This window comes from Cebidichthys violaceus, unplaced genomic scaffold (genome assembly GCF_023349555.1).
Source record: "Cebidichthys violaceus isolate CVI_PGR_0920_01 unplaced genomic scaffold, fCebVio1.0.p SCAF_84, whole genome shotgun sequence".
NCBI classification, from domain to species: Eukaryota; Metazoa; Chordata; class Actinopteri; order Perciformes; family Stichaeidae; genus Cebidichthys; species Cebidichthys violaceus.
In genome coordinates this window covers 456,690-484,143 of record NW_027176969.1, presented here as the reverse complement: position 1 = coordinate 484,143, position 27,454 = coordinate 456,690, and the positions used below count along the sequence as shown (strand labels likewise).

Sequence of the window (27,454 nt, the reverse complement as noted above, 5' to 3'; positions counted from 1 at the left end):
TGCCTAGGGAGTGGCAGACCGAGGTGGTGGTTCCCCTGTTCAAAAAGGGGGACCAGAGGGTGTGTACCAATTACCGCAGTATCACACTACTCAGCCTCCCTGGTAAAGTCTACTCCAAGGTGCTGGAAAGGAGGGTTCGGCCGATAGTCAAACCTCGGATTGAAGAGGAACAATGCGGATTACATGTGTTTTGTGGACCTGGAGAAGGCGTATGACCGGGTCCCCCGGGAGATACTGTGGGAGGTGCTGCGGGAGTATGGGGTGAGGGGGCCACTTCTGGGGGCCATCCAATCCCTGTACGCCCAAAGCGAGAGCTGTGTCTAGGTTCTCGGCAGTAAGTCAGACTCGTTTCCGGTGAGAGTTGGCCTCCGCCAGGGCTGCGCTTTGTCACCAATCCTTTTTGTGGTATTCATGGACAGGATATTGAGGCGTAGTCGTGGGGAGGAGTGTTTGCAGTTTGGTGGGCTGAGGATTGCATCGCTGCTGTTTGCAGATGATGTGGTCCTGATGTCTTCATCGAGCTGTGACCTCCAGCACTCACTGGATCGGTTCGCAGCCGAGTGTGAAGCGGTTGGGATGAGGATCAGCACCTCTAAATCTGAGGCCATGGTTCTCAGCAGGAAACCGGTGGATTGCCCACTCCGGGTAGGGAATGAGTCCTTACCCCAAGTGAAGAAGTTCAAGTACCTCGGGGTCTTGTTGGCGAGTGAGGGAACAATGGAACGTGAGATTGGCCGGAGAATCGGAGCAGCTGGGGCGGTATTGCAGTCGCTCTACCGCACCGTTGTGACGAAAAGAGAGCTGAGCCGCAAGGCAAAGCTCTCTATCTACCGGGCAATCTTCGTTCCTACCCTCACCTATGATCATGTGGACTGGGTCATGACCGAAAGAATTAGATCACGGGTACAAGCGACCGAAATGGGTTTCCTCAGGAGGGTGGCTGGCATCTCCCTTAGAGATAGGGTGAGAAGTTCGGTCATCCGTGAGGGACTCGGAGTAGAGCCGCTGCTCCTTTGCGTGGAAAGGAGCCAGTTGAGGTGGTTCGGGCATCTGGTAAGGATGCCACCTGGGCGCCTCCCTAGGGAGGTGTACCAGCTGGGAGGAGACCCCGAGGGAGGCCCAGGACCAGGTGGAGGGACTATGTCTCCAAACTGGCCTGGGAGCGCCTCGGGATCCCCCAGTCAGAGCTGGCTGATGTGGCTCGGGAAAGGGAAGTTTGGGGTCCCCTGCTGGAGCTGTTGCCCTCGCGATCCGATCTCGGATAAGCGGGTGAAGATGAGATGAGATGAGATAACACAATACAAAACTTTTCTTCTGGGGTCACAGTAGCTGAATATTTTATTATTAGATTTTGTTGATTCATTTTCTACATTAATATCTGTGTTTTGAGAGTAGTAGAAATACATTTACAGACAAATAAAGAATCAATAATTGAAGAATCAATAATGTATACACCGTGAATCACCAATAATATAGATTTGTTATATTAAATGAAAGAGTCTCTCTGTAAAAAATCAAATGGTTGTTCTACTCAGTGTGATTGACAGAAGAGATGATCAGAGGAGCAGAGTTTTTACCACCATCATTAAAACATGGACCAAAGTATGGGTAGAGTTTCTCAGTAAAGCAGCAGCCAGTGAAGGAGTAGATAAGAGATGCAGCATCAACGTCATAGAAGGAGACCAGACTCTCCTCGTAATCCACAAACACCCCCACCTTCTGAGGCTGAGACTTCAGAGAGAGAAGGACTGAAGGGTCAGCAAGAGCTTCGTACTCATTCTCATTCCTCAACCATATCGTCCAGTAACCATCCTGAGGAGTCGGTGGGATGTTTCCCTTCCTGTTGATCGACTCTCTGATCACTCCTAAATCCCACTTAGTCTTCCCTTTAACCTGAACTTCGAAGTAAAATCTTCCTGAAGAGAAACTCTGCTTTGCTAAAATATTAACACAAGAATCAAATCTCTCTGGATTGTCTGGTAGATTCTTCCTTACATCACCATGTTTAACTTGTTTTCCATCATCAGACAGGATGAGGTTGGGATGTACTGTATCAGGATCAAGTGTCACATCCACTGCAGACTGCTGGACCCTCTTCAGCTCGGCCTTCTTTATCTGTTTACTGATCGTCTCCTCCAGCTGATTCACAGCTCTCACCACAGTCCCCTCATATGAAGGTGGACTGACTCTGACTCCTGTCCAGTTCTTGGTGGGTGGAGCGGCGTTCAGGCTCCTGAAGCTCTGGAGGAGGTGGAGGTGGTCTTCAGAGCAGGAGAGCTGAACCACCTCAGTGCTTCTCTTCTTCAGCTCAGAGATTTCCTGTTCCAGCTCTTTGATGAAGCCTTCAGCCTGTTTCTCCGTCTTTCTCTGCTTCTCTTTGATCGTGTCGATGAGCTCGGCTTGGCTTCTCTCAACAGACTCCTTCAGAGCGGTGAAGACCTGAACACCATCTGCTATCTCTCTGTCTGCATCTTCCTCACTGAGCTCCACTGAGTGTTTGATCTCCTGAATCTTCACTCGTCTCTTCTGGATCATCTGCTGGATTTCAGTCTCGGTCTTCCCCAGCTCGGCTTTCTTTCCTTCATATTCTTCTTCCAGAGGAACAACATCATGGTTCTTGTGGTCTGAATAAGTGCAGAGCACGCAGACGCACATCTGGTCGGTCTTACAGAACAGCTCCAGCTGTTTGTCGTGCTTCGTACACATCCTGCCTTCCAGGTTCTCCACAGGGTCAATCAGCTGATGTCTTTTCAGGCCTGACATCGTCAGATGAGGCTCCAGGTGAGTCTCACAGTAGGAGGCCAGACACACCAGGCAGGGCCTTCAGTTTGGTTCCAGTGCAGACGTCACAGGGAACTTCTCCTGGTTTGGCAGCTTGTTGCTCTGAGCTGCTGCTGCTGCTGGCTTTCTGTTGAGCCGACTGTCTGAACTGAGCAGCCATCTCAGAGATGAAGGTGTTGACCTGCAGCTCAGGTCTGGTGTTGAAAAGCTTTTTACAGTTGGGACACTGACACTGGACATTAACGTTCCAGTGTTCAGTGATGCAGGCTTTACAGAAGTTGTGTCCACATGGTGTGCTGACTGGATCAGTGAACACATCCAGACAGATGGAGCACAGGAACTGATCCTCAGTCAGCAGACAGCTGGCAGCAGACATATCTACACTCTGAGGACAACAAGTGTGAATCGTAGAATGTGGTCCTGGAGACACCTACTGTAGAGGAACCATTACAGAAGAGGGTTTGAGTACTTTAGAAAGGTGCTTACAAAATGGATATATTTACCAAAGTATATAACAGTTATGTAAGTCAACATTGTACCTCTATAATCAATTAATAAATCCACACATTAAATCAGATGCTGTTCTCTGTGTTTGGACAATCCAAAGGGAGTAACAGCTAGGCTAGTTAGCTTCTAGCAGGCCTAGTTTATCTGCTGCTACTTTGTTCTTTGGTGTGGATCCTGGTTTGAACTCACTTTTTTTTTTTTTACCAAATATTGCGTTTCTCTGTAGAACAGTGTACTCACCAGAGTTTGTCAGAGACTCTGCTGGATTCAGTTGAATGTTTCTTCAGAGAGAAACAGAGAGACTTGTCTCGACTGCAGCTCTGCTGTCGCTCAGACTAACTTTCACTTTCACTTCAGGAAGAGTGACTCTGCAGCTCTCCTCTCTCACAGTGGCTCCTCCTCTCAGTGAAGCTCTGTGGATGAGCTTTTATTGCCTCTCTGAGGAAGACCCTGACATTCAAACATGTGTTTGACTTAGTGTGTGTGTTTTAAAAGTTAAATCTGAAATACTGTATGCTTTTTTTATTTACACATTTTAAAGGTTTGTGTGTATTGTGTTAAACATTTTATTGCTGCCGTCTTGGCTGGATTAAATCTCGATGATATGCCAAAAGAACAAACAAGTACAGACAACATAACAGAAGAGGTCAGTGTATGATATTCTAGTATGTCAAAAAAAGTCATTGAAGAGTATGTCGAAACAAGTCATAAAAAAGTCATAGTGTAGCTGCTATACTATGACTTTTATATGATCTTTTTCGTCATGTTATACTATGACTTTTTTTGACATGCTATACTATGACTTATGAAAAATGTCACAGTATATTATGTTGAAAAAAGTAATAGTATAGAATGTTGAAAAAAATCATGAAAAAGTCATACAGTATATCGAAAAAAGTCATTAAAAAAATCTGCATGAAATGTAAAAAAAAGTCATAGTATAGTTTGTCAAAAAAGTCATAGTATATCATAATGAAAAAGTCATAGTATAATACTGTATGTCCAGAAAAGACATGAGAAAGTCATAGTATAGTATGTCAAAAAAAGTCATAGTGTAGTAAGTACCAAAAAGAAAAAAATTAGAAAGAGTATTTCCAGGCTTATGCATGCGATTTTGAAAGGCTTTAATTTTGAAATGCTACATCAGAATGTCCTGGTTTTCTCTGAGTGACACCTTGAGGTGGTCTGCTATCAACCTGAGCTGAAATGATTTTGTAACTATGCACCATTTCCTCCAAAATCTAATCTGAAATTAGACAAATTGTCTCATGAATTTCATTTGAAGTTAGCTCATGAATGAGGTTTTGAAGGGCTTTAATTTTGAAATGCTACATCAGAATGTTCTGGTTCTCTCTGAGTGACACCTTGAGGTGGTCTGCTATTAACCTGAGCTGAAATGATTTTATAACTATGCACCATTTCTTGTAAAATCGAATCTGAAATTCAAAGGAAGTTAGCTCATGAATAATATTTTGACAGTTTTTAATTTTGAAATCCTACATCAGAATGTTCTGATTATACCTGAGTGACACTCTGACGTGGTCTATTATGAATATAGCACTGGATGTTGAAAAAAGTCATAGTATAGTATGTGGAAAAAAGGTCATAATATAGCATGTTAAAATATAGTCAAAGTATAGTATGTCATCAATTTTATGAAGAAAGTCATGGGATAGTAAATAAAAAAATGTGATAAAATTCTCATAGTCTATGTCTAAAAATGTCAGAAAATAATTGGAGCAAAGTATGTCATAAAAATGTAATGAAAATATTCATAGTGTCGTATGTGTAAGAATATATTGTATGGCGTGTCATTATGAAAGTGTGGTAAACTGTATGGTATCTCATAACAATGTGAAATGTGATGACCCCTCTAATCCACTAGGTGTCACTGCGTCGGGTTTGCTGTTTCACTTGATCTCCTGGGTCAGATGTGGAGTTCGCTTCTCTGCTTTGCTGACAAGACTTTGTTTCAGTGCTTCAGACATTTTCACACATATACAAACATTCCTTCACATTCTACTTCGTAAATAAATGTCAATTTATGACTTTTATACTCGTCTGGTCCTCTTGTTTTGTTGCAAATTTTGAACAGGGCTGTAACTCATCAAAACTATCACAGCATAGCATATCATAAACAAGTTATGAATTGATACTTGAGTGCATCATAGAAATGTCATGAATGTTATTGGAAAAGTCATTAAAAGTTTTAGTAAAGTATAGCATGATATATTTATATCATAATATAGCAATTTGTCATAAAAAGTCAGAGTACAGTATGTCAAAGAATGTCCTAAAGAAGTCAAGGTCTAGTTTGTTTAAAAAAGTCATAGTATAGTATGTAAAAAAAAAGTCATAAAATAATTAGTCATGAAAAAGACATAGTACAGTATGTCAAAAAAAGTCATAGTATAGCAATTCGAAGAAAAGTCACATAAAAGTCATAGAAAGTTGAAAAAAGTCATAGTATAATATGTCCAGAAAAGTCATGAGAAAGTCATAATATAGCATGTTGAGAAAAATCATGAGAAAGTCATAATATAGCATGTTGAAAAAAGTCAAAGTATAGCATGTTGAAAAAAGTCATAATATAGTATGTCGAAAAAAGTCATAGTATAGCATGTCAAAAAAGTCATAGTATAGTATGTCAAAAAAGTCATAGTATAGCATGTCAAAAAAGTCATAGTATAGTATGTTGAAAAAAGTCATAGTATAGTATGTCGAAAAAGTCATAGTATAGTATGTTGAAAAAAGTCATAGTATAGCATGTCGAAAAAGTCATAGTACAGTTGTCATGGTCTGGGCTGTGCTCCTCCCCCTAATTAACTGGTGCAGCTGAAAGTACTTCCCTAATCAAGCTCCAGGCTTCATATTCTCCAGCCCTGCACTCATTCTTTGTCAGATCGTTCAGTTTGCAACCAGGAACTAATGTTACTGCTGAAACGCTTGTTAAACCCTTTGTCTGCCTCAGCCTCAGGTTCTCTGCTCCTCCAGCCTGCTCCAGCCTGCCGACCATTTCTCCAGCCGGTTCACAACACTCCAGAACCTCGTGCTTTCAAATGAAAGACTGTTTAACCATTTCTGCTCTGCCTCTATTCTGCTCTTGGGTCCAGCATCACAATCAACATGACAATAGTATGTTGAAAAAAGTAATAAAAAAGTCATAGTATAGTATGTTGAAAAAAGTAATAAAAAAGTCATAGTATAGTATGTTGAAAAAAGTAATAAAAAAGTCATAGTATAGTATGTCGAGAAATTTCATACAAAACGTCTTAGTTTAGTAAGTCGAAGAATGTCCTAAAGAAGTCAAGTTCTAGTTTGTTTAAAAAAGTCATAGTATAGTATGTAAAAAAAAAGTCATAGTATAGCAATTCGAAAAAAGTCATGGTATAATATGTCCAGAAAAGTCATGAGAAAGTCATGATATAGCATGTTGAGAAAAATCATGAAAAAGTCATAGTATAGTATGTCGGAAAAAGTCATAGTATAGCAATTCGAAGAAAAGTCATAAAAAAAGTCATAGAATGTCGAAAAAAGTCATAGTATAATATGTCCAGAAAAGTCATGAGAAAGTCATAATATAGCATGTTGAGAAAAATCATGAAAAAGTCATAGTATAGCATGTTGAAAAAAGTATTTGTCTTTTCTCTATCATCTGACTGGGTGGATTTGGGATGTACTGTATCAGGATCAAGCATCACATCCACTGCAGACTGCTGGACCCTCTTCAGCTCGGATTCAAACATCTTCTTCATCTGTTCGCCATCGCAGTCTGCAGCATCATCGTCACCACGGTAACAGCAACTATCTTCCTCCTCATCCTCTCTCCTCTGGTAGGTTCACAGTGTAATCTCTGTAATCTCTCTAATCTCATCATTTGGTCTTCATGCAGAACTACATTTACTAATGAAAGGTTTTTTTCAGTCATGATTTTACTTTATTTCTTCTTTTATTAATGCTGGTTGTTAGATATATGTACACCTAAGATGTAGTATAATAAAATGTACATGATTTACCTCTGAGATGTAGTGAGGTAAATAGTACAACATGTACCTCTGAGATGTAGTACAGTAAAAAGTACATGTACCTCTGAAATGTAGTACAGTAAAAAGTAGCATGAAGTGCAAATACACAAATATAGTATCTCAAAATTGTACTTAAATACAGTACTTGACTAAATGTATAAAACAAAAGACAACTTAAGTTTAAAGTTTCTTTGTTTTTATTCTGTTGAGGATTTGTTCACTTTGTTCAGGCGATAAAACAGTCTGCAGAGAGGACGACTGTATGAAATACAAATAACACGATACTAAACTTTTCTTCTGGGCTCACAGTAGCTGAATATTCTATTATTATAGATTTTGTTGATTCATTTTCTACATTAATATCTGTGTGTTGGAGAAGTAGAAATACATTTACAGACAAATAAAGAATCAATAATTGAAGAATCAATAATGTTTACACCGTGAATCACCAATAATATAGATTTGTTACATTAAATGAAAGAGTCTCTCTGTAGAAAATCAAGTGGTTGTTCTACTCAGTGTGATTGACAGGAGAGATGATCAGAGGAGCAGAGTTTTTACCACCATCATTAAGACATGGACAAAAGTATGGGTAGAGTTTCTCAGTGAAGCAGCAGCCAGTAAAGGAGTAGATAAGAGCTGCAGCATCAACGTCATAGAAGGAGACCAGACCCTCCTCATAATCCACAAACACCCCCACCTTCTGAGGCTGAGACTTCAGAGAGAGAAGGACTGAAGGGTCAGCAAGAGCTTCGTACTCATTCTCATTCCTCAACATTATCGTCCAGTAACCATCCTGAGGAGTCGGTGTGATTTCTCCCTTCCTGTTGATCGACTCTCTGATCACTCCTAAATTCCACTTAGTCTTCCCTTTAACCTGAACCTCATAGTAAAATCTTCCTGAAGAGAAACTCTGCTTTGTTAAGACATTAACACAATAATCAAATCTCTCTGGATTGTCTGGTAGATTCTTCCTTACATCACCATGTTTAACTTGTTTTCCATCATCAGACAGGATGAGTTTGGGATGTGCTGTATCAGGATCAAGTGTCACATCCACTGCAGACTGCTGGACCCTCTTCAGCTTTATCTGTTTACTGATCGTCTCCTCCAGCTGATTCACAGCTCTCACCACAGTCCCCTCATATGAAGGTGGACTGACTCTGACTCCTGTCCAGTTCTTGGTGGGTGGAGCGGCATTCAGGGTCCTGAAGCTCTGGAGAAGGTGGAGGTGGTCTTCAGAGCAGTAGAGCTGAACCACCTCAGTGCTTCTCTTCTTCAGCTCAGAGATTTCCTGTTCCAGCTCTTTGATGAAGCCTTCAGCCTGTTTCTCCGTCTTTCTCTGCTTCTCTTTGATCGTGTCGATGAGCTCGGCTTGGCTTCTCTCAACAGACTCCTTCAGAGCGGTGAAGACCTGAACACCATCTGCTATCTCTCTGTCTGCATCTTCCTCACTGAGCTCCACTGAGTGTTTGATCTCCTGAATCTTCACTCGTCTCTTCTGGATCATCTGCTGGATTTCAGTCTCGGTCTTCCCCAGCTCGGCTTTCTTTCCTTCATATTCTTCTTCCAGAGGAACAACATCATGGTTCTTGTGGTCTGAATAAGTGCAGAGCACGCAGACGCACATCTGGTCGGTCTTACAGAACAGCTCCAGCTGTTTGTCGTGCTTCGTACACATCCTGCCTTCCAGGTTCTCCACAGGGTCGATCAGCTGATGTCTTTTCAGGCCTGACATCGTCAGATGAGGCTCCAGGTGAGTCTCACAGTAGGAGGCCAGACACACCAGGCAGGACTTCAGGGCCTTCAGTTTGGTTCCAGTGCAGACGTCACAGGGAACTTCTCCTGGTTTGGCAGCTTGTTGCTCTGAGCTGCTGCTGCTGCTGGCTTTCTGTTGAGCCGACTGTCTGAACTGAGCAGCCATCTCAGAGATGAAGGTGTTGACCTGCAGCTCAGGTCTGGTGTTGAAAAGCTTTTTACAGTTGGGACACTGACACTGGACATTAACGTTCCAGTGTTCAGTGATGCAGGCTTTACAGAAGTTGTGTCCACATGGTGTGCTGACTGGATCAGTGAACACATCCAGACAGATGGAGCACAGGAACTGATCCTCAGTCAGCAGACAGCTGGCAGCAGACATATCTACACTCTGAGGACAACAAGTGTGAATCGTAGAATGTGGTCCTGGAGACACCTACTGTAGAGGAACCATTACAGAAGAGGGTTTGAGTACTTTAGAAAGGTGCTTACAAAATGGATATATTTACCAAAGTATATAACAGTTATGTAAGTCAACATTGTACCTCTATAATCAATTAATAAATCCACACATTAAATCAGATGCTGTTCTCTGTGTTTGGACAATCCAAAGGGAGTAACAGCTAGGCTAGTTAGCTTCTAGCAGGCCTAGTTTATCTGCTGCTACTTTGTTCTTTGGTGTGGATCCTGGTTTGAACTCACTTTTTTTTTTTTTTACCAAATATTGCGTTTCTCTGTAGAACAGTGTACTCACCAGAGTTTGTCAGAGACTCTGCTGGATTCAGTTGAATGTTTCTTCAGAGAGAAACAGAGAGACTTGTCTCGACTGCAGCTCTGCTGTCGCTCAGACTAACTTTCACTTTCACTTCAGGAAGAGTGACTCTGCAGCTCTCCTCTCTCACAGTGGCTCCTCCTCTCAGTGAAGCTCTGTGGATGAGCTTTTATTGCCTCTCTGAGGAAGACCCTGACATTCAAACATGTGTTTGACTTAGTGTGTGTGTTTTAAAAGTTAAATCTGAAATACTGTATGCTTTTTTTATTTACACATTTTAAAGGTTTGTGTGTATTGTGTTAAACATTTTATTGCTGCCGTCTTGGCTGGATTAAATCTCGATGATATGCCAAAAGAACAAACAAGTACAGACAACATAACAGAAGAGGTCAGTGTATGATATTCTAGTATGTCAAAAAAAGTCATTGAAGAGTATGTCGAAACAAGTCATAAAAAAGTCATAGTGTAGCTGCTATACTATGACTTTTATATGATCTTTTTCGTCATGTTATACTATGACTTTTTTTGACATGCTATACTATGACTTATGAAAAATGTCACAGTATATTATGTTGAAAAAAGTAATAGTATAGAATGTTGAAAAAAATCATGAAAAAGTCATACAGTATATCGAAAAAAGTCATTAAAAAAATCTGCATGAAATGTAAAAAAAAGTCATAGTATAGTTTGTCAAAAAAGTCATAGTATATCATAATGAAAAAGTCATAGTATAATACTGTATGTCCAGAAAAGACATGAGAAAGTCATAGTATAGTATGTCAAAAAAAGTCATAGTGTAGTAAGTACCAAAAAGAAAAAAATTAGAAAGAGTATTTCCAGGCTTATGCATGCGATTTTGAAAGGCTTTAATTTTGAAATGCTACATCAGAATGTCCTGGTTTTCTCTGAGTGACACCTTGAGGTGGTCTGCTATCAACCTGAGCTGAAATGATTTTGTAACTATGCACCATTTCCTCCAAAATCTAATCTGAAATTAGACAAATTGTCTCATGAATTTCATTTGAAGTTAGCTCATGAATGAGGTTTTGAAGGGCTTTAATTTTGAAATGCTACATCAGAATGTTCTGGTTCTCTCTGAGTGACACCTTGAGGTGGTCTGCTATTAACCTGAGCTGAAATGATTTTATAACTATGCACCATTTCTTGTAAAATCGAATCTGAAATTCAAAGGAAGTTAGCTCATGAATAATATTTTGACAGTTTTTAATTTTGAAATCCTACATCAGAATGTTCTGATTATACCTGAGTGACACTCTGACGTGGTCTATTATGAATATAGCACTGGATGTTGAAAAAAGTCATAGTATAGTATGTGGAAAAAAGGTCATAATATAGCATGTTAAAATATAGTCAAAGTATAGTATGTCATCAATTTTATGAAGAAAGTCATGGGATAGTAAATAAAAAAATGTGATAAAATTCTCATAGTCTATGTCTAAAAATGTCAGAAAATAATTGGAGCAAAGTATGTCATAAAAATGTAATGAAAATATTCATAGTGTCGTATGTGTAAGAATATATTGTATGGCGTGTCATTATGAAAGTGTGGTAAACTGTATGGTATCTCATAACAATGTGAAATGTGATGACCCCTCTAATCCACTAGGTGTCACTGCGTCGGGTTTGCTGTTTCACTTGATCTCCTGGGTCAGATGTGGAGTTCGCTTCTCTGCTTTGCTGACAAGACTTTGTTTCAGTGCTTCAGACATTTTCACACATATACAAACATTCCTTCACATTCTACTTCGTAAATAAATGTCAATTTATGACTTTTATACTCGTCTGGTCCTCTTGTTTTGTTGCAAATTTTGAACAGGGCTGTAACTCATCAAAACTATCACAGCATAGCATATCATAAACAAGTTATGAATTGATACTTGAGTGCATCATAGAAATGTCATGAATGTTATTGGAAAAGTCATTAAAAGTTTTAGTAAAGTATAGCATGATATATTTATATCATAATATAGCAATTTGTCATAAAAAGTCAGAGTACAGTATGTCAAAGAATGTCCTAAAGAAGTCAAGGTCTAGTTTGTTTAAAAAAGTCATAGTATAGTATGTAAAAAAAAAGTCATAAAATAATTAGTCATGAAAAAGACATAGTACAGTATGTCAAAAAAAGTCATAGTATAGCAATTCGAAGAAAAGTCACATAAAAGTCATAGAAAGTTGAAAAAAGTCATAGTATAATATGTTGAAAAAAGTCATAATATAGTATGTCGAAAAAAGTCATAGTATAGCATGTCAAAAAAGTCATAGTATAGTATGTCAAAAAAGTCATAGTATAGCATGTCAAAAAAGTCATAGTATAGTATGTTGAAAAAAGTCATAGTATAGTATGTCGAAAAAGTCATAGTATAGTATGTTGAAAAAAGTCATAGTATAGCATGTCGAAAAAGTCATAGTACAGTTGTCATGGTCTGGGCTGTGCTCCTCCCCCTAATTAACTGGTGCAGCTGAAAGTACTTCCCTAATCAAGCTCCAGGCTTCATATTCTCCAGCCCTGCACTCATTCTTTGTCAGATCGTTCAGTTTGCAACCAGGAACTAATGTTACTGCTGAAACGCTTGTTAAACCCTTTGTCTGCCTCAGCCTCAGGTTCTCTGCTCCTCCAGCCTGCTCCAGCCTGCCGACCATTTCTCCAGCCGGTTCACAACACTCCAGAACCTCGTGCTTTCAAATGAAAGACTGTTTAACCATTTCTGCTCTGCCTCTATTCTGCTCTTGGGTCCAGCATCACAATCAACATGACAATAGTATGTTGAAAAAAGTAATAAAAAAGTCATAGTATAGTATGTTGAAAAAAGTAATAAAAAAGTCATAGTATAGTATGTTGAAAAAAGTAATAAAAAAGTCATAGTATAGTATGTCGAGAAATTTCATACAAAACGTCTTAGTTTAGTAAGTCGAAGAATGTCCTAAAGAAGTCAAGTTCTAGTTTGTTTAAAAAAGTCATAGTATAGTATGTAAAAAAAAAGTCATAGTATAGCAATTCGAAAAAAGTCATGGTATAATATGTCCAGAAAAGTCATGAGAAAGTCATGATATAGCATGTTGAGAAAAATCATGAAAAAGTCATAGTATAGTATGTCGGAAAAAGTCATAGTATAGCAATTCGAAGAAAAGTCATAAAAAAAGTCATAGAATGTCGAAAAAAGTCATAGTATAATATGTCCAGAAAAGTCATGAGAAAGTCATAATATAGCATGTTGAGAAAAATCATGAAAAAGTCATAGTATAGCATGTTGAAAAAAGTATTTGTCTTTTCTCTATCATCTGACTGGGTGGATTTGGGATGTACTGTATCAGGATCAAGCATCACATCCACTGCAGACTGCTGGACCCTCTTCAGCTCGGATTCAAACATCTTCTTCATCTGTTCGCCATCGCAGTCTGCAGCATCATCGTCACCACGGTAACAGCAACTATCTTCCTCCTCATCCTCTCTCCTCTGGTAGGTTCACAGTGTAATCTCTGTAATCTCTCTAATCTCATCATTTGGTCTTCATGCAGAACTACATTTACTAATGAAAGGTTTTTTTCAGTCATGATTTTACTTTATTTCTTCTTTTATTAATGCTGGTTGTTAGATATATGTACACCTAAGATGTAGTATAATAAAATGTACATGATTTACCTCTGAGATGTAGTGAGGTAAATAGTACAACATGTACCTCTGAGATGTAGTACAGTAAAAAGTACATGTACCTCTGAAATGTAGTACAGTAAAAAGTAGCATGAAGTGCAAATACACAAATATAGTATCTCAAAATTGTACTTAAATACAGTACTTGACTAAATGTATAAAACAAAAGACAACTTAAGTTTAAAGTTTCTTTGTTTTTATTCTGTTGAGGATTTGTTCACTTTGTTCAGGCGATAAAACAGTCTGCAGAGAGGACGACTGTATGAAATACAAATAACACGATACTAAACTTTTCTTCTGGGCTCACAGTAGCTGAATATTCTATTATTATAGATTTTGTTGATTCATTTTCTACATTAATATCTGTGTGTTGGAGAAGTAGAAATACATTTACAGACAAATAAAGAATCAATAATTGAAGAATCAATAATGTTTACACCGTGAATCACCAATAATATAGATTTGTTACATTAAATGAAAGAGTCTCTCTGTAGAAAATCAAGTGGTTGTTCTACTCAGTGTGATTGACAGGAGAGATGATCAGAGGAGCAGAGTTTTTACCACCATCATTAAGACATGGACAAAAGTATGGGTAGAGTTTCTCAGTGAAGCAGCAGCCAGTAAAGGAGTAGATAAGAGCTGCAGCATCAACGTCATAGAAGGAGACCAGACCCTCCTCATAATCCACAAACACCCCCACCTTCTGAGGCTGAGACTTCAGAGAGAGAAGGACTGGAGGGTCAGCACGAGCTTTGTACTCATTCTCATTCCTCAACATTATCGTCCAGTAACCATCCTGAGGAGTCGGTGTGATTTCTCCCTTCCTGTTGATCGACTCTCTGATCACTCCTAAATTCCACTTAGTCTTCCCTTTAACCTGAACCTCATAGTAAAATCTTCCTGAAGAGAAACTCTGCTTTGTTAAGACATTAACACAATAATCAAATCTCTCTGGATTGTCTGGCAGATTCTTCCTTACATCACCATGTTTAACTTGTTTTCCATCATCAGACAGGATGAGTTTGGGATGTGCTGTATCAGGATCAAGTGTCACATCCACTGCAGACTGCTGGACCCTCTTCAGCTTTATCTGTTTACTGATCGTCTCCTCCAGCTGATTCACAGCTCTCACCACAGTCCCCTCATATGAAGGTGGACTGACTCTGACTCCTGTCCAGTTCTTGGTGGGTGGAGCGGCATTCAGGGTCCTGAAGCTCTGGAGAAGGTGGAGGTGGTCTTCAGAGCAGTAGAGCTGAACCACCTCAGTGCTTCTCTTCTTCAGCTCAGAGATTTCCTGTTCCAGCTCTTTGATGAAGCCTTCAGCCTGTTTCTCCGTCTTTCTCTGCTTCTCTTTGATCGTGTCGATGAGCTCGGCTTGGCTTCTCTCAACAGACTCCTTCAGAGCGGTGAAGACCTGAACACCATCTGCTATCTCTCTGTCTGCATCTTCCTCACTGAGCTCCACTGAGTGTTTGATCTCCTGAATCTTCACTCGTCTCTTCTGGATCATCTGCTGGATTTCAGTCTCGGTCTTCCCCAGCTCGGCTTTCTTTCCTTCATATTCTTCTTCCAGAGGAACAACATCATGGTTCTTGTGGTCTGAATAAGTGCAGAGCACGCAGACGCACATCTGGTCGGTCTTACAGAACAGCTCCAGCTGTTTGTCGTGCTTCGTACACATCCTGCCTTCCAGGTTCTCCACAGGGTCAATCAGCTGATGTCTTTTCAGGCCTGACATCGTCAGATGAGGCTCCAGGTGAGTCTCACAGTAGGAGGCCAGACACACCAGGCAGGGCCTTCAGTTTGGTTCCAGTGCAGACGTCACAGGGAACTTCTCCTGGTTTGGCAGCTTGTTGCTCTGAGCTGCTGCTGCTGCTGGCTTTCTGTTGAGCCGACTGTCTGAACTGAGCAGCCATCTCAGAGATGAAGGTGTTGACCTGCAGCTCAGGTCTGGTGTTGAAAAGCTTTTTACAGTTGGGACACTGACACTGGACATTAACGTTCCAGTGTTCAGTGATGCAGGCTTTACAGAAGTTGTGTCCACATGGTGTGCTGACTGGATCAGTGAACACATCCAGACAGATGGAGCACAGGAACTGATCCTCAGTCAGCAGACAGCTGGCAGCAGACATATCTACACTCTGAGGACAACAAGTGTGAATCGTAGAATGTGGTCCTGGAGACACCTACTGTAGAGGAACCATTACAGAAGAGGGTTTGAGTACTTTAGAAAGGTGCTTACAAAATGGATATATTTACCAAAGTATATAACAGTTATGTAAGTCAACGTTGTACCTCTATAATCAATTAATAAATCCACACATTAAATCAGATGCTGTTCTCTGTGTTTGGACAATCCAAAGGGAGTAACAGCTAGGCTAGTTAGCTTCTAGCAGGCCTAGTTTATCTGCTGCTACTTTGTTCTTTGGTGTGGATCCTGGTTTGAACTCACTTTTTTTTTTTTTGACCAAATATTGCGTTTCTCTGTAGAACAGTGTACTCACCAGAGTTTGTCAGAGACTCTGCTGGATTCAGTTGAATGTTTCTTCAGAGAGAAACAGAGAGACTTGTCTCGACTGCAGCTCTGCTGTCGCTCAGACTAACTTTCACTTTCACTTCAGGAAGAGTGACTCTGCAGCTCTCCTCTCTCACAGTGGCTCCTCCTCTCAGTGAAGCTCTGTGGATGAGCTTTTATTGCCTGTCTGAGGAAGACCCTGACATTCAAACATGAGTTTGACTTTTTCCTTCTTATTCCTGTTTTCCTTGTTGTGTGTGTGTGTGTGTGTGTTAAACGTTAAATCGTTTTTTTTTCATTTACACATTTTAAAGGTTTGTGTGTATTTTTTTTTAAACATTCTATTGCTGCTGTCTTGGCTGGATTAAATCTTGATGATATTTACCTGGTTAAATAAAGGTATAAATAAAATAACAATAATAATACATTATTATTATTATTATACAATGAAGTATACAGCTGCCAAAAGAACAAACAAGTACAAACAGACAACATAACAGAAGAGGTCAGTGTAAGATATTCTAGTATGTCAAAAAAAGATCATATAAAAGTGGAGTAGCTGCTACACTATGATTTTTATATGATCTTTTTGACATTCTATACTGTGACTTATGAAAAATGTCACAGTATAGTATGTTGAAAAAAGTAATAAAAAGTAAGAGTATAGCATGTTGAAAAAAATCATGAAAAAGTCATTCAGTATATCAAAAAAAACAACATAAAAAAAAATCATAGTTGAAAAAATTCAGAGTATAAAATGTCAAAAAGTCATAGTATAATACTGTATGTCCAGAAAAGACATGAGAAAGTCATAGTATGTCAAAAAAAGTCATAGTGTAGTAAGTACCAAAAAGAAAAAAAACTGGAAAGAGTATTTCCAGAGGCAATATCCGGGTACCAATAAAATAACTCACACATTCAAACATTTAGTCTTTTTTTTTTCCCTTCCTGGAGAGCAGAGAGTGACCGTTCGCTCACCAGCATATGGAACATTTTGAACTCGTGTTTTTCTAAATAAGCTGCTTATGTTTTCCAAATTCGGTGGACGGGACGAGTCTCTCCAGGAGCAAAACTGCGCCGTTTGTTTTTCTTCAGGATTAACGGCTACAAAATACACGCGGCTGTGGTCCACAACAGACTTACAGTGATGACGTCTCGTCCTCCGAGGACTGAGAGGATGATCTAAACAGCCGAATCGTTGCATCTATACTGGGATGTTGAAGCTGGACCACACACACATTCAACTGTGTTTCACTTCCCCTCGAGTCTCTCTGACTGGACCCGCAAAAAGTTCCATTACTGGGGATGTAGATAAAAGAGGAGTGTTAATTAAAAAGTCGTCCTCAACATTTGTTGTCTTATGGTTTCAGAATGACGAAGACATTTGGAGGACAATTAGATGCAGAAAAGAGTGTAGGCTCTACAGGAAGGACCTTCTATCGTCTCAAATGGTTTAAATATGGTGCATATAGCTGACGTCTATTGGGGGGAAACAAATTGTCCAACGTCTGGCTCCGCCCCCGCTCTTCACATGAGCGTTCTCATTCCCCAATTTTGTGCCTCCTTGATTCCTCGCTCCTCCGGCTTGTGACCCAGAAATCGACCTCAGCGCTCAATCTTGTAGGACGTCCCAATTTTTTTCCTAAACTGCAGCTCGAGGAGGCGAGGAAAGGAATCGAGGAGGCACAAAAATCGGGAAAAGACACATAGGGATCATCAACAAAAAAAAACACTTGAATTCACGTTCACCCATAAATGTATCACCATGTTTTATTTGCTTTGCAAACAATTCTCGGCTGACTTGCGGGTCCCAGGATCTTTCAGTTATTTTCCACAGCACACCATAAACATTGTATTATTTAAAAAAAAATGTGAATTCTGAAGAATTGCAACATAAATTACAAATAATACATATCAACATACCCACCCACCCCAAAAAAAAAAAAAAAAAAAAAAAAAAAGACACGTAGAAATATTACAAAACATGTTAAGACGACACAACAGAAGTAACATTTACAGAGAAAGCAATGATTCAAAATCCCTTTCTGGAATTTTTGAAATGTAACTATGTATACAAAGTAAGTATTACATCATGGCTAAAGAGTAATACCACTGAAACACTCTTTGGCGATATGAGGAAGAGCCACAGAAGAAGCACTGTTGCATACTTTGTACAAACGTCCGACGCTGTGAAATGATCGCAGGTCGGACATCTTCTGCATCAGTTCTTTGTCTCTACATTGCCTCACGCCAGCGTCCCGATAGATCCCAGTACTCGGTGTAAAGCCTCGCTCATGACGGTAAACACACGGATGATCAAATGACTCATAAGCTTGTAAGGCCCCCCACCCCCCCAAACGGGTGCATCACAGGGGTGTAATCCGCTGTTCTGAGATCAGTTAAAAACACAAAACAAACGATTATCTGGGGCAGTATGTGGGACAGCCCACCCCCAGCAGCTAAACATACCAACGGGTTGTGTCAGTGTTGACAAAAGGCCAATGCAAAGACACAACCTACACACACACACACACACACACACACACACACACACACACACACTGGTTACTGGTGATGCCACACGGTCATCAGTCGCATCTTAAAAAGACATTCATGTGTTCATTTCCCACCAAAAAACAGCCCCACTGAGATGCACCGCCAAGGAGCCGCTGAACCCGCCGTGTCCTTTCAGATCACAACGTTACCGCAGCATGAATAATGATTGATGATGATTAATGAGAGCGCAGGATGAAACATGAAATTTGCATTGAAGCTCTCCGACAGAACCCCACACAGCAGTTAAAAGTATAATAATGTTTGGTCAAGCCCGATTGTTATAAAGCAAATACGTGTTCATTTTAAAATAAAGATAATCAATAAGGTAATTATGCATAAAATCCAGATGTGTTGCTTTACATCGAAGAGAAAGTTACCGCAAATCATGCATGTTCGTCACCGTTAATCAAAAAAGGTATGATCGCTCATTAATAAAAGATATAAAAATCGTTGGGCTGAATGAGAGAAAATTGAAAAGCCAATCGTTGTTTGATCCCAGAATGAATAACAATCAGCGAGTCTCGCTCCCGAGTAGTTTAAAGCCTTTACTGCAGTTATTAATGAAGCGCTTACAAAAAGTAAGATCTGCACAATAGCACTGAGCCATCGGCTTTAACGTGACTTTTCTCTACTGTCCAGACACAACCAATACAGACCCACATGAGTCCGGTCAGCAACGTGAAAACATAATGAGGGAAGAAAAAAAAATCGCCGACATCCATCAAATGGCTTCCTCAAAAAATAAAAACAAAAACAGAAATAAAGCTAAAATCAGATTAAGCCTTAGTGGTGCTTGTATAATGTACCCGCCATGACAGACATCGTTGGTGGGATAAAGTTGAAAACACAGCGGTGTGTGTGTGTGTGTGTGTCGCTTTAAAAAAAAAAGAAAAAAACACAATAGCTATAATTACACACTTCCAACAGGCAGTTAAAAGGATGCTAAGTGCTGACAATACAAGTGGTTTAAGTTTTTTTTTGTTTTTTAAACCACAAAAGAATTTGATAATAAACTAACCACAACAAAGTAAAAAATAAAAATAAATAAATCCCCCAAAATTGATGAAGAGTCATGCATGACTGTGCATGTTGGGAGAGGTCTCTTCATGCGCTGTGCAGACCTTGATGCCCACAGTGTTGTACTGCTCTCTCAGCTCTGGCTAGATGTAAAAACATGAATGAAGGACAGAAAGAAAATCCTTGGAAAGAAGTCCGACAGGCTTGTGCTGAAATGAAAGTTTCATCATCAAAACAGCATTACCGGCAATCTGGATTGCGATTAAATCAAAAGTCCTTTCCAGATTAATACGGGATCAAGACAACAATTGCTCCTCGGCGGGCAACAACGTCGTGCAGAGAATGCAAGGCCTGTTGTAGGTAAGGGAGAGAGATACGACGCGCATGTAGCAGTTCACGCGCTTCCATCACCGCAGCAGAGCAAAGAACGGAGCCGCTCGACTCCGCGGTCATCCGTGGACCGATCGGTGGGTCGACGAAATAATAATCAAAACATTTTTTTACGGTCCACGAAACGAGTTAGTTTGGTCACTTCTTATTCTGCGGTCACCGGTGTTTGACGTCATCCGTGATGACGTCTCTGTAAAGGTCCCGGCACATCTCCACGCGCCGGTTCCTTCCTCAGTGAGCTCGGTCGACACCCAGACTCCGCTTGAATGTGCTCATCTCTGCATTGTACTGATGAACTGAATTAAGTACTGATGGGGCAAAGACTTTTATTTTTCTCTTTTATAAAAAAAAAGGCTGGGAGGCGTCAATCAGCCCCTGCACATCACAGACGCCGCCATCATCATCCTCACCAACCGTCTCCAATCGCGGTCTCATACTATACTCTCATTGGCCGACTTCTTCATCAGTTTGGCAGAGAGCAAGGAATGCTGGGAAGAGTTAGACTCCTTGGCTTCGGGGACGAGCAGACGTACTTTCTGATTTATCCGTCTCCACTCGGAGTACAGCTGACAGTGGTAGCGGAAAGACACCTGCGCAGACAAGCAGGTGGGAGAAGACGGGAATAGGACGTCAGTGACGATGTCACGTTTAATTAAGACAAATTAGCAGGCAGTTATGCAGTCTCATTTTTTTTTACCAGGGTCCACAGGACGTAGATGGTGAAGAGGGCGATGGTGAGGGCGATGAGGCCCGCGGCCTGCAGCCAGCTGCCCAGCTGGAGATGGTCCTGAGCGCCCCTCAGGCACAGCCAGCCTGAAATGGCTGCTAGGGGCGTGATGAACAGGAAGCACACCATGTCGCAGAACAGCGTCCTCTTCTCGACACGAGGGCCGGGGTCCCGCAGCCACTGTGGAATGAGAAGGAGGAGACAGAAAAAAACAGAGGAGGGAGGGAGGACATTTACACGAGAACGTGAGGCGAAGGGAGACGAGAGATCTCGAAGTCGATAAAGAAGACGACTTTAGTGGCAAGCAAGCTGAAAGATGAGGAAGAAACAGCTACTTCTTCTTTACATATATTTACATATGCACAGTCACGCAGCACAACCCGTGTAGAGTAAAAAAAAAGCAGAGAGATTGATGCAGACGAGGCAAAGGGCATTGACCTTTGTTACCTCTGTGAGAGGCCTCGGTCGGCGCTCGACGCTGAACTCCGTGTGGCACAGCTCACAGTAGCTGGTGTCGGACAATGACAGCCACCTCTCCAGGCAGCTCTTGTGCACCGTGCCCAGGGTGCCGGTGCAGTAACACGGGGACAGGAGGCCCTCGCCGCTGCCCCCTTCGTAGCAAATACGGCAGATGGGACCATCGCTGAGACAAAAGCAAATATATTATTAAAAAAGGGAAACGGTTTAAAATGCGGCTGTAATGCTAAAAAAGCAGAAAGGGGGGGGGGCTTGCAAGTGTGGACCAGCTCAGAATAAACTGACACATTTAAGCAGGTGGAAGAGAAAGTTCGCTTCAGCAGAACACAGGTGTTACATCGGAAACCAGAACCGTGTGATCATATGACTCACACTAGGGAGGCTATGATAAACCCACAACTACATCCACACAAAACAGAGGAAGAAGTAAAACTCAAAAATACAATTCGATAAACACATGTGTAACAAAATGTCACTGTTGGAAGGAAAAACTGGTGTAAAATACCTCTGCGTGCTCATGGGCTTGAGAACAGACGAGAGCAACCGTCCATCTATGCCGGTGACCTGGGTGACGTAGAGCGCCTGACACCCGTCGCCGCCGGCCTCCTCCACGCTCTTCCACACGCCGGGGCTGCTCACGCAGTCACACAGAGAGCCAGGCAGGTGGCAGCAGTCCCCCTTCGTCATCGTTAAGAGTGGCCAAGCGCTGGCCGTGTACAGGTGGAGGTGGGGGGGGGGGGGGGGGGGGGGAAGGGGGTCAGAGAGGTTGAGGTTGTGCGATCTCTGCTCTCCACAGGTTGGTGATGGTTCGTTTCTACAAGCGGAAAAAGAGAGAGACTCAGCATTAATGGCTTTTGGTAAAGGGCCAGCGTGTAGCATGTTGAGGGATCCTGTAGCAGGAAAGGAATATAACTATATTTAAGAGTTCTTGTGTTTTCCAAAGCTTAGAATGAGCCCTTCATAACGACACAAGGAGCAGGTCCTCTTCACCTAGTCCGCCATGTTTCTACAGGAGCCCAGAATGGACAAACCAAACCACTGGTTCTAGCGAGAGCCTCTCGCATTTTTTACGTCACCTAAAAAGCCACCGTAGTTCTCCGTCAGAGTGCTAAACCCTCGGCACCACCGGCAGACGCCTGACCTCTGCTCCTGAAGTAGCGTTACGACGGTAAGATGGCCTCTGAGCAAAGCAAACGGCGTAGAAATAATACAAATATTGACAATGGAGGAAGGTGAGGGACAAATACCACAAAGACCAATCGTCACATCCTACATGTAGGCCACAAGTGCTGAACATCAACAACAACAACAACAACAACAACAACAGACGTGCATTGACGGTGCAGAATTGCCCGATACGATTACATTGCAGACGGTTTAGCGGCTTAGCTGCTGCTGTCTGCAGCGCTTAGTCACTTTGACACAAATACATGAGAAAAAAAAAGAAAAAAAAAGGTCCAGGTTGAAAAATACCAGTTTCCCCTTCAGGCTGCATTACATCTAAACGTAACAATAGCCCGTTTAGCTGCACCGTAATGAATTGCTGTAAATTTACGGTGGATTTTAAAAAACGGTATCTTACCGTATTTTATAATAACAGTAACAAACCGTTAAATGTTCATCCCTCGCACGTAAATTAACAGTCAATGCCGTCAATTAACCGTAACAGCAGGGCTTGCTTTTTGGATTTTCATGAAATCAGAAAGGACCATTTTCATTTAGGCTTACACAGTAACCTCACTCACCATTCCTGAATCATCGGTGTAGTTTAGTTTTTGTTCACACAGGTGTTGTTCTAGGTTTACAGTCATGCATGTCAAACCTTTCAAGTATTTTCTCCGCATATCCGTTCTGTGACATTGCTACATATGTATCACTCTGGTCAAAATCAATACCAAGAAAATGTGTCAGTTTACCCAAGTCTTTCACCTTGAATTTTGCCGTGAGCATCCCCTACACAACCTTCAGTGCATTTTCATAATTTCCTCAACCCATATTATCAGGATCACTTCCTCATTTTCTGTTTCTCTGGTGTGAACACAACGATCCGCTGGGTTTTGCACAAAGTCGTTTCTAATCAGATACTCGTGCAGCGTCTCGTTCCAACTTCTGCCTGATTGTTTTAGTCCATATCGTGACTTTTCTAGCTTACACACCAACCTTTTCCTCTGTGCTAGATTTCACCTCATAACCTTCTGGTTGCATCATGTAAATCTCACAATCTATTGGTGCATGTAGGTTGGCAGTTTTGACATCCATCTGATGTAAAATCAGGTTTTCCTGCGCTGCTTCCTGCAGCGATACCCTGATACCGGTCAGGTCAGCAGTGGGAGAAAATGTCTCCTCAAAACAGCCCCGTCACTCAATGTCTCACCTGCGCTTCTCAATGCCGTGATGGCGGTCTCTCTGCGCGTATAACGTACTCGGTCACGCTCTCGCTGCTCGACTTTTGAAGTGAAGTCACTTCTGTATACAAACTAATTACACGTTAAGGATAGGCTAACAAAGGTTAGCTAGCTAACAGCACAACAACTTAAGAAACATACCACTCCAGGGATAGGCGCCTACCGTAAAACCCAGTTATACTACTATTACATAACGTAATCCAGTATACAGTAAAATACCGTAAAAGTAAATTATGGTAGCTTCACCGTAAAAAAAACCCCCAGTAAATTACTGGCGTCCCTGCTGCCAGTAAGTTACCGTTATTTTACGGTGAAATTGTTTAGAGTGTGTTCAAGATGAGTGAAATTGAATATTGCATGAAAGCAATAAAAGTCATTCCCAACGATCATATTATCAACACTATTACAGTCCCATAAAAAGACCAGGATTCGTCAATAGAGTCTTATCTCTCGGTAAACTTAGCTTTATGTTCCGACATTGCTCATCTGATTGTGTGCTTCATAATTAATTTCCTGACATGTGAAAGTAACTTAGGTTATCTACAACGACGCCGTGTCATTCACAAGAAAGCCGTCCCTTAGGAGGAGGGCCCAGTTTCGCCCCACAGCATCTGCTAGTCCATTATAAAAGCGAGTGTGTTCGTCAGAGGCCCCGAGTGTGATGTGCAGCAGACTGATAAACAGCTGTCCCCCCTCAGATAACCCCCGACGGAAGATAAATGCCGAATTTGCTGACAGACTGCAGTCAGTCGTCTTGCTGTCTGGGAATTATCCCACAGTAGCAGACCGATGACGAATGGATTAATCTGCGTTCTGTCAAGACAATAAATACAGTTATTAGTTATTAGATGAGCCAAGCTATGAAACCAAAAAGTACGCCTGGACACGTGTGTGCCGTCGGTACTGAAGTAGCTTCTTTCCTTTTGAATAAATTATGAGCTTCTCGGCTTTTTCACGGCGACATTCAAGTGTCACTTAAGCACAAACATCTTGTACACGACACAAGATGTAGTTGACATACTGAGTCCGCATTTGATCCGCTTCACGCCAGAACCGTGGCTGTTTACGCCTCACTATTTAACTATAGCATTACACCCAAACTAATGCAACATATAATCCTATTTACTCTACGCTGTTGTTGTTGTTGTTGTTGTTGTTGTTTTTTAAAACGGGGAGGTTTAACAGGGCAGATGGTGCGGAACTTCTTGTGTTAAATTTGACAGGATTTTGCGTCTTTATTTGATCTCCTTATGAATAATTAATACAAGAATTTACACTCTACATGTTAACGCAACAACATCTGATCTCATTAAATCCACAAAAAAAAAAAGACCTGCGATAATTATGGTGCTTGTGAAGGAAATAATGTTCTGCCTTTGTAGAGTCAGAGAAGTGACGTTTCAACTATATTGATTGATTACCGGAACATTTCTGCTTTTTATTATATTCTAGTCACATTCATATTTTCAACAACTCTTACAGAGAACTGAAATAATCTAATCGTATCTGTTGTAATAAATATGCGGACCATAAAGCTGTAGATGTAACATTAGCTGCGTGTAACGAATCTCAAATATCATATAATGCTGCTCATATTCGGATTGTTGAACCCAAAAATGAACAGAGGCCGGAATGCAAATGTTTGGTGAAGCCAAAACATGAACCTTTCAAACCTACCAGAACATTTATACAGGTCCCTGGTCACATGACCTGATCTCTTGACCCATTCAAAGCAATGGCAGTGTTACTGCTTGGTGTTACTATTTATGCATACTGATACAGCATGTGTGTGTGTGTGTGTGTGTGGGGGGGGGGGGGGGTCACAATTAAGAGGCACAATCCCTGACCCAGATAAACAAAAGGGAAGCCCCAAAAATACAACAACATGTACAACTCTGATCACTTGAGAACACATTCATTCCTGTGATTTTTGCTTCATGTTGTGTGTATGTATATATATATATATATATATATATATATATATATATATATATATATATATATATAATGCCATGATGCATTCACTGCTGACAGACTAAAGTCATTTCCACTGTTAAAAGCTAATGTGACTGTTCTCACTGGATCCAGATGTTAACCTGTGACCCAGACTTTTGTCTGGAACAGGATTGTTTTTAATCATAAGCACAACAATAACAGAGAAGCTGCAGTCGTCGGCAAATAAAATGCAAAGTCTCCGCCTCTCTCCAACAATGCTAATAAATGTGTATGAAAAAAAATACACAAAGATCACATAAGCAGATAATCTAAACATGAAATAGTGTAGGTTAAAATAAGGGATAAAATATACCAAACTAAATATAAAACGAAGTAATATACATATAAAATATATTTTATCATTGGATTATAATAATTTAATGTTGCAGCTGGTAGAGTTAATTTTAATTATTTCATATATTGCTGGGTAGTTTAACATACAATAGTAGCAACGTCATCATTTATTTGTTGATTGTTTTTTATTAACAATCAAAATATGCAACTAACTAAGTTCAGAGAAATGTATTTTAACTAAGCTAGTGCCATAAAAAAATATTCCCCTTTGAGATGTGGTAAGAGTAGAAGTAGTAAACAGTAGCATAAAGAAATACACAAGTAAAATACAAGTACCTAAGTAGATGCACTTAGTACATTAACGAGCATATAAACAAAGATGGAACCGGTTATACAACAGTAAGTACATAAACGTCTCAAAGATGACCTCATCGATTATTAAGACGATGTCAAAACAATAACACATTGACGTGGCGGCATACATTAGCTGTGTGTAGCCAACCATATGCTGCAGGAATATATTTGCATATTTATTAAAAGCTAGTATCCAAGTTATTTCCATCAAAATAACAGTTTTCATTGTCCAGCAAATGAGCATAATCAGTTGGTGACTGTTACAGATGTGTTGTTGTTTTTCCTAGCTTCCAGCTGTCAGTAGCTACAGCTAGCTGCTAACCTAAAGAAATAAAAGCGTTAAAAATGTCTACTCACCCGGTGTCTTCTTTAAAAGTAGTTGACGGTGGAAGCCACTACCGCCACGATATCCCCGTGTTCACCTCTCGTTTCATTTTTTTTATTTTTTTTTATTAGTTTCTTTTACGCTGTTGTGTGTGAATAAACAGCGCTGGTCAAAAAGTGCTCACTCGCTAGCTAACGGTATGCTAACTGTGTGCTAACTTAGCTTAGCTTAGCTTAGTAGGCCGGGCTTCCGGTTTCACGGAGCTTTTAAATAAACCACCAGAGGCTCTTCATCAGCTGTCTGCTGCGGAGGAGACGAGGGGGGCGAGTGCAAAACAACACAATGTGGACGAGTTCATATGGTTCAGATTGAAGGATAACAAGAGCGTGTTGAAGGGAGGGGCACGTACCAAAAGAACATCTCACGCGCAACAATACCAGAAGAAGTAAACAGACCGGACTATGAACCAATGAATACGTTATATGGCAACAACAGTGGGTACAAATGTATTTTACATAACTAACAAAAAGTCATTTTAATTAAAAAACAAGTCTTTTTTAAAATTGGGTAATCTAAGGAGCCGGATTGTTTTATTAATTGATTTTTCAAATTGCTTGCTTTCTCTGCAAAACTTTATCTTTTCCTGTATTATTTTTCAATTTGTACCAATTTGTGTTTCCTGTTTTTATTATTTTTAAAGTAAAGCACTTTGAACTGCATGTCTTGTATGAAAGCTGTTAAACAAATAAAGTTTATTATTAAAAGGAAAAAATACTAAAACCACACTGGAACAGCAACATTTCTATTAAGGTCTATTTTGAAAAAATGAAACAAATTGACTCACAGTGTGCATTTAATCTTTTCTGTTTTACTGAAATGAATAACA

At 40.6% G+C, this 27,454-nt stretch overlaps 2 protein-coding genes and 1 pseudogene across 3 annotated transcripts; all 3 read right to left on the bottom strand.

The window, feature by feature from the left end:
* Positions 1–1,372: 1,372 nt before the first annotated feature.
* On the bottom strand, positions 1,373–3,698 carry LOC137866497 (E3 ubiquitin-protein ligase TRIM21-like; annotated as a pseudogene).
* A 3,810-nt stretch (positions 3,699–7,508) lies between these two features.
* LOC137866475 (uncharacterized) lies at positions 7,509–16,187 on the bottom strand. The gene is given in 4 exon segments (XM_068702409.1): positions 7,509–9,507; positions 14,028–15,306; positions 15,308–15,702; positions 16,018–16,187. Coding segments are annotated over 3 exon segments (3,300 nt in total). The 5' UTR covers positions 15,646–15,702; positions 16,018–16,187; the 3' UTR covers positions 7,509–7,824.
* Positions 16,188–17,780: 1,593 nt separating this feature from the next.
* marchf2 (membrane-associated ring finger (C3HC4) 2) lies at positions 17,781–27,139 on the bottom strand. 2 transcript variants are annotated; one of them, XM_068702463.1, is made up of 5 exons: positions 26,601–27,139; positions 21,701–22,009; positions 21,157–21,361; positions 20,689–20,898; positions 17,781–20,581 (listed from the first exon to the last, which is right to left on the bottom strand). In XM_068702463.1, the coding sequence occupies exons 2-5, from the start codon at positions 21,880–21,882 to the stop codon at positions 20,423–20,425; spliced, it is 756 nt and encodes a 251-aa protein (XP_068558564.1). In that variant the 5' UTR covers positions 21,883–22,009; positions 26,601–27,139; the 3' UTR covers positions 17,781–20,422. The 2 variants fall into 2 exon arrangements, with proteins under 2 accessions (XP_068558564.1, XP_068558565.1); XM_068702464.1 differs by having other exon boundaries at positions 21,166–21,361.
* Positions 27,140–27,454: the final 315 nt, after the last annotated feature.

Excerpts from the sequence above, each read along its gene's own strand:
- marchf2 (XM_068702463.1), bottom strand. The coding sequence starts at position 21,882 with ATGACGAAGGGGGACTGCTGCCACCTGCCTGGCTCTCTGTGTGACTGC. Across the intron at positions 21,362-21,700 it reads AAGCCCATGAGCACGCAGAG|CGATGGTCCCATCTGCCGTA; the intron begins GTATTTTACACC and ends CTTTTGTCTCAG. Across the intron at positions 20,899-21,156 it reads CTCTCACAGAGGTAACAAAG|TGGCTGCGGGACCCCGGCCC; the intron begins GTCAATGCCCTT and ends CTCATTCCACAG.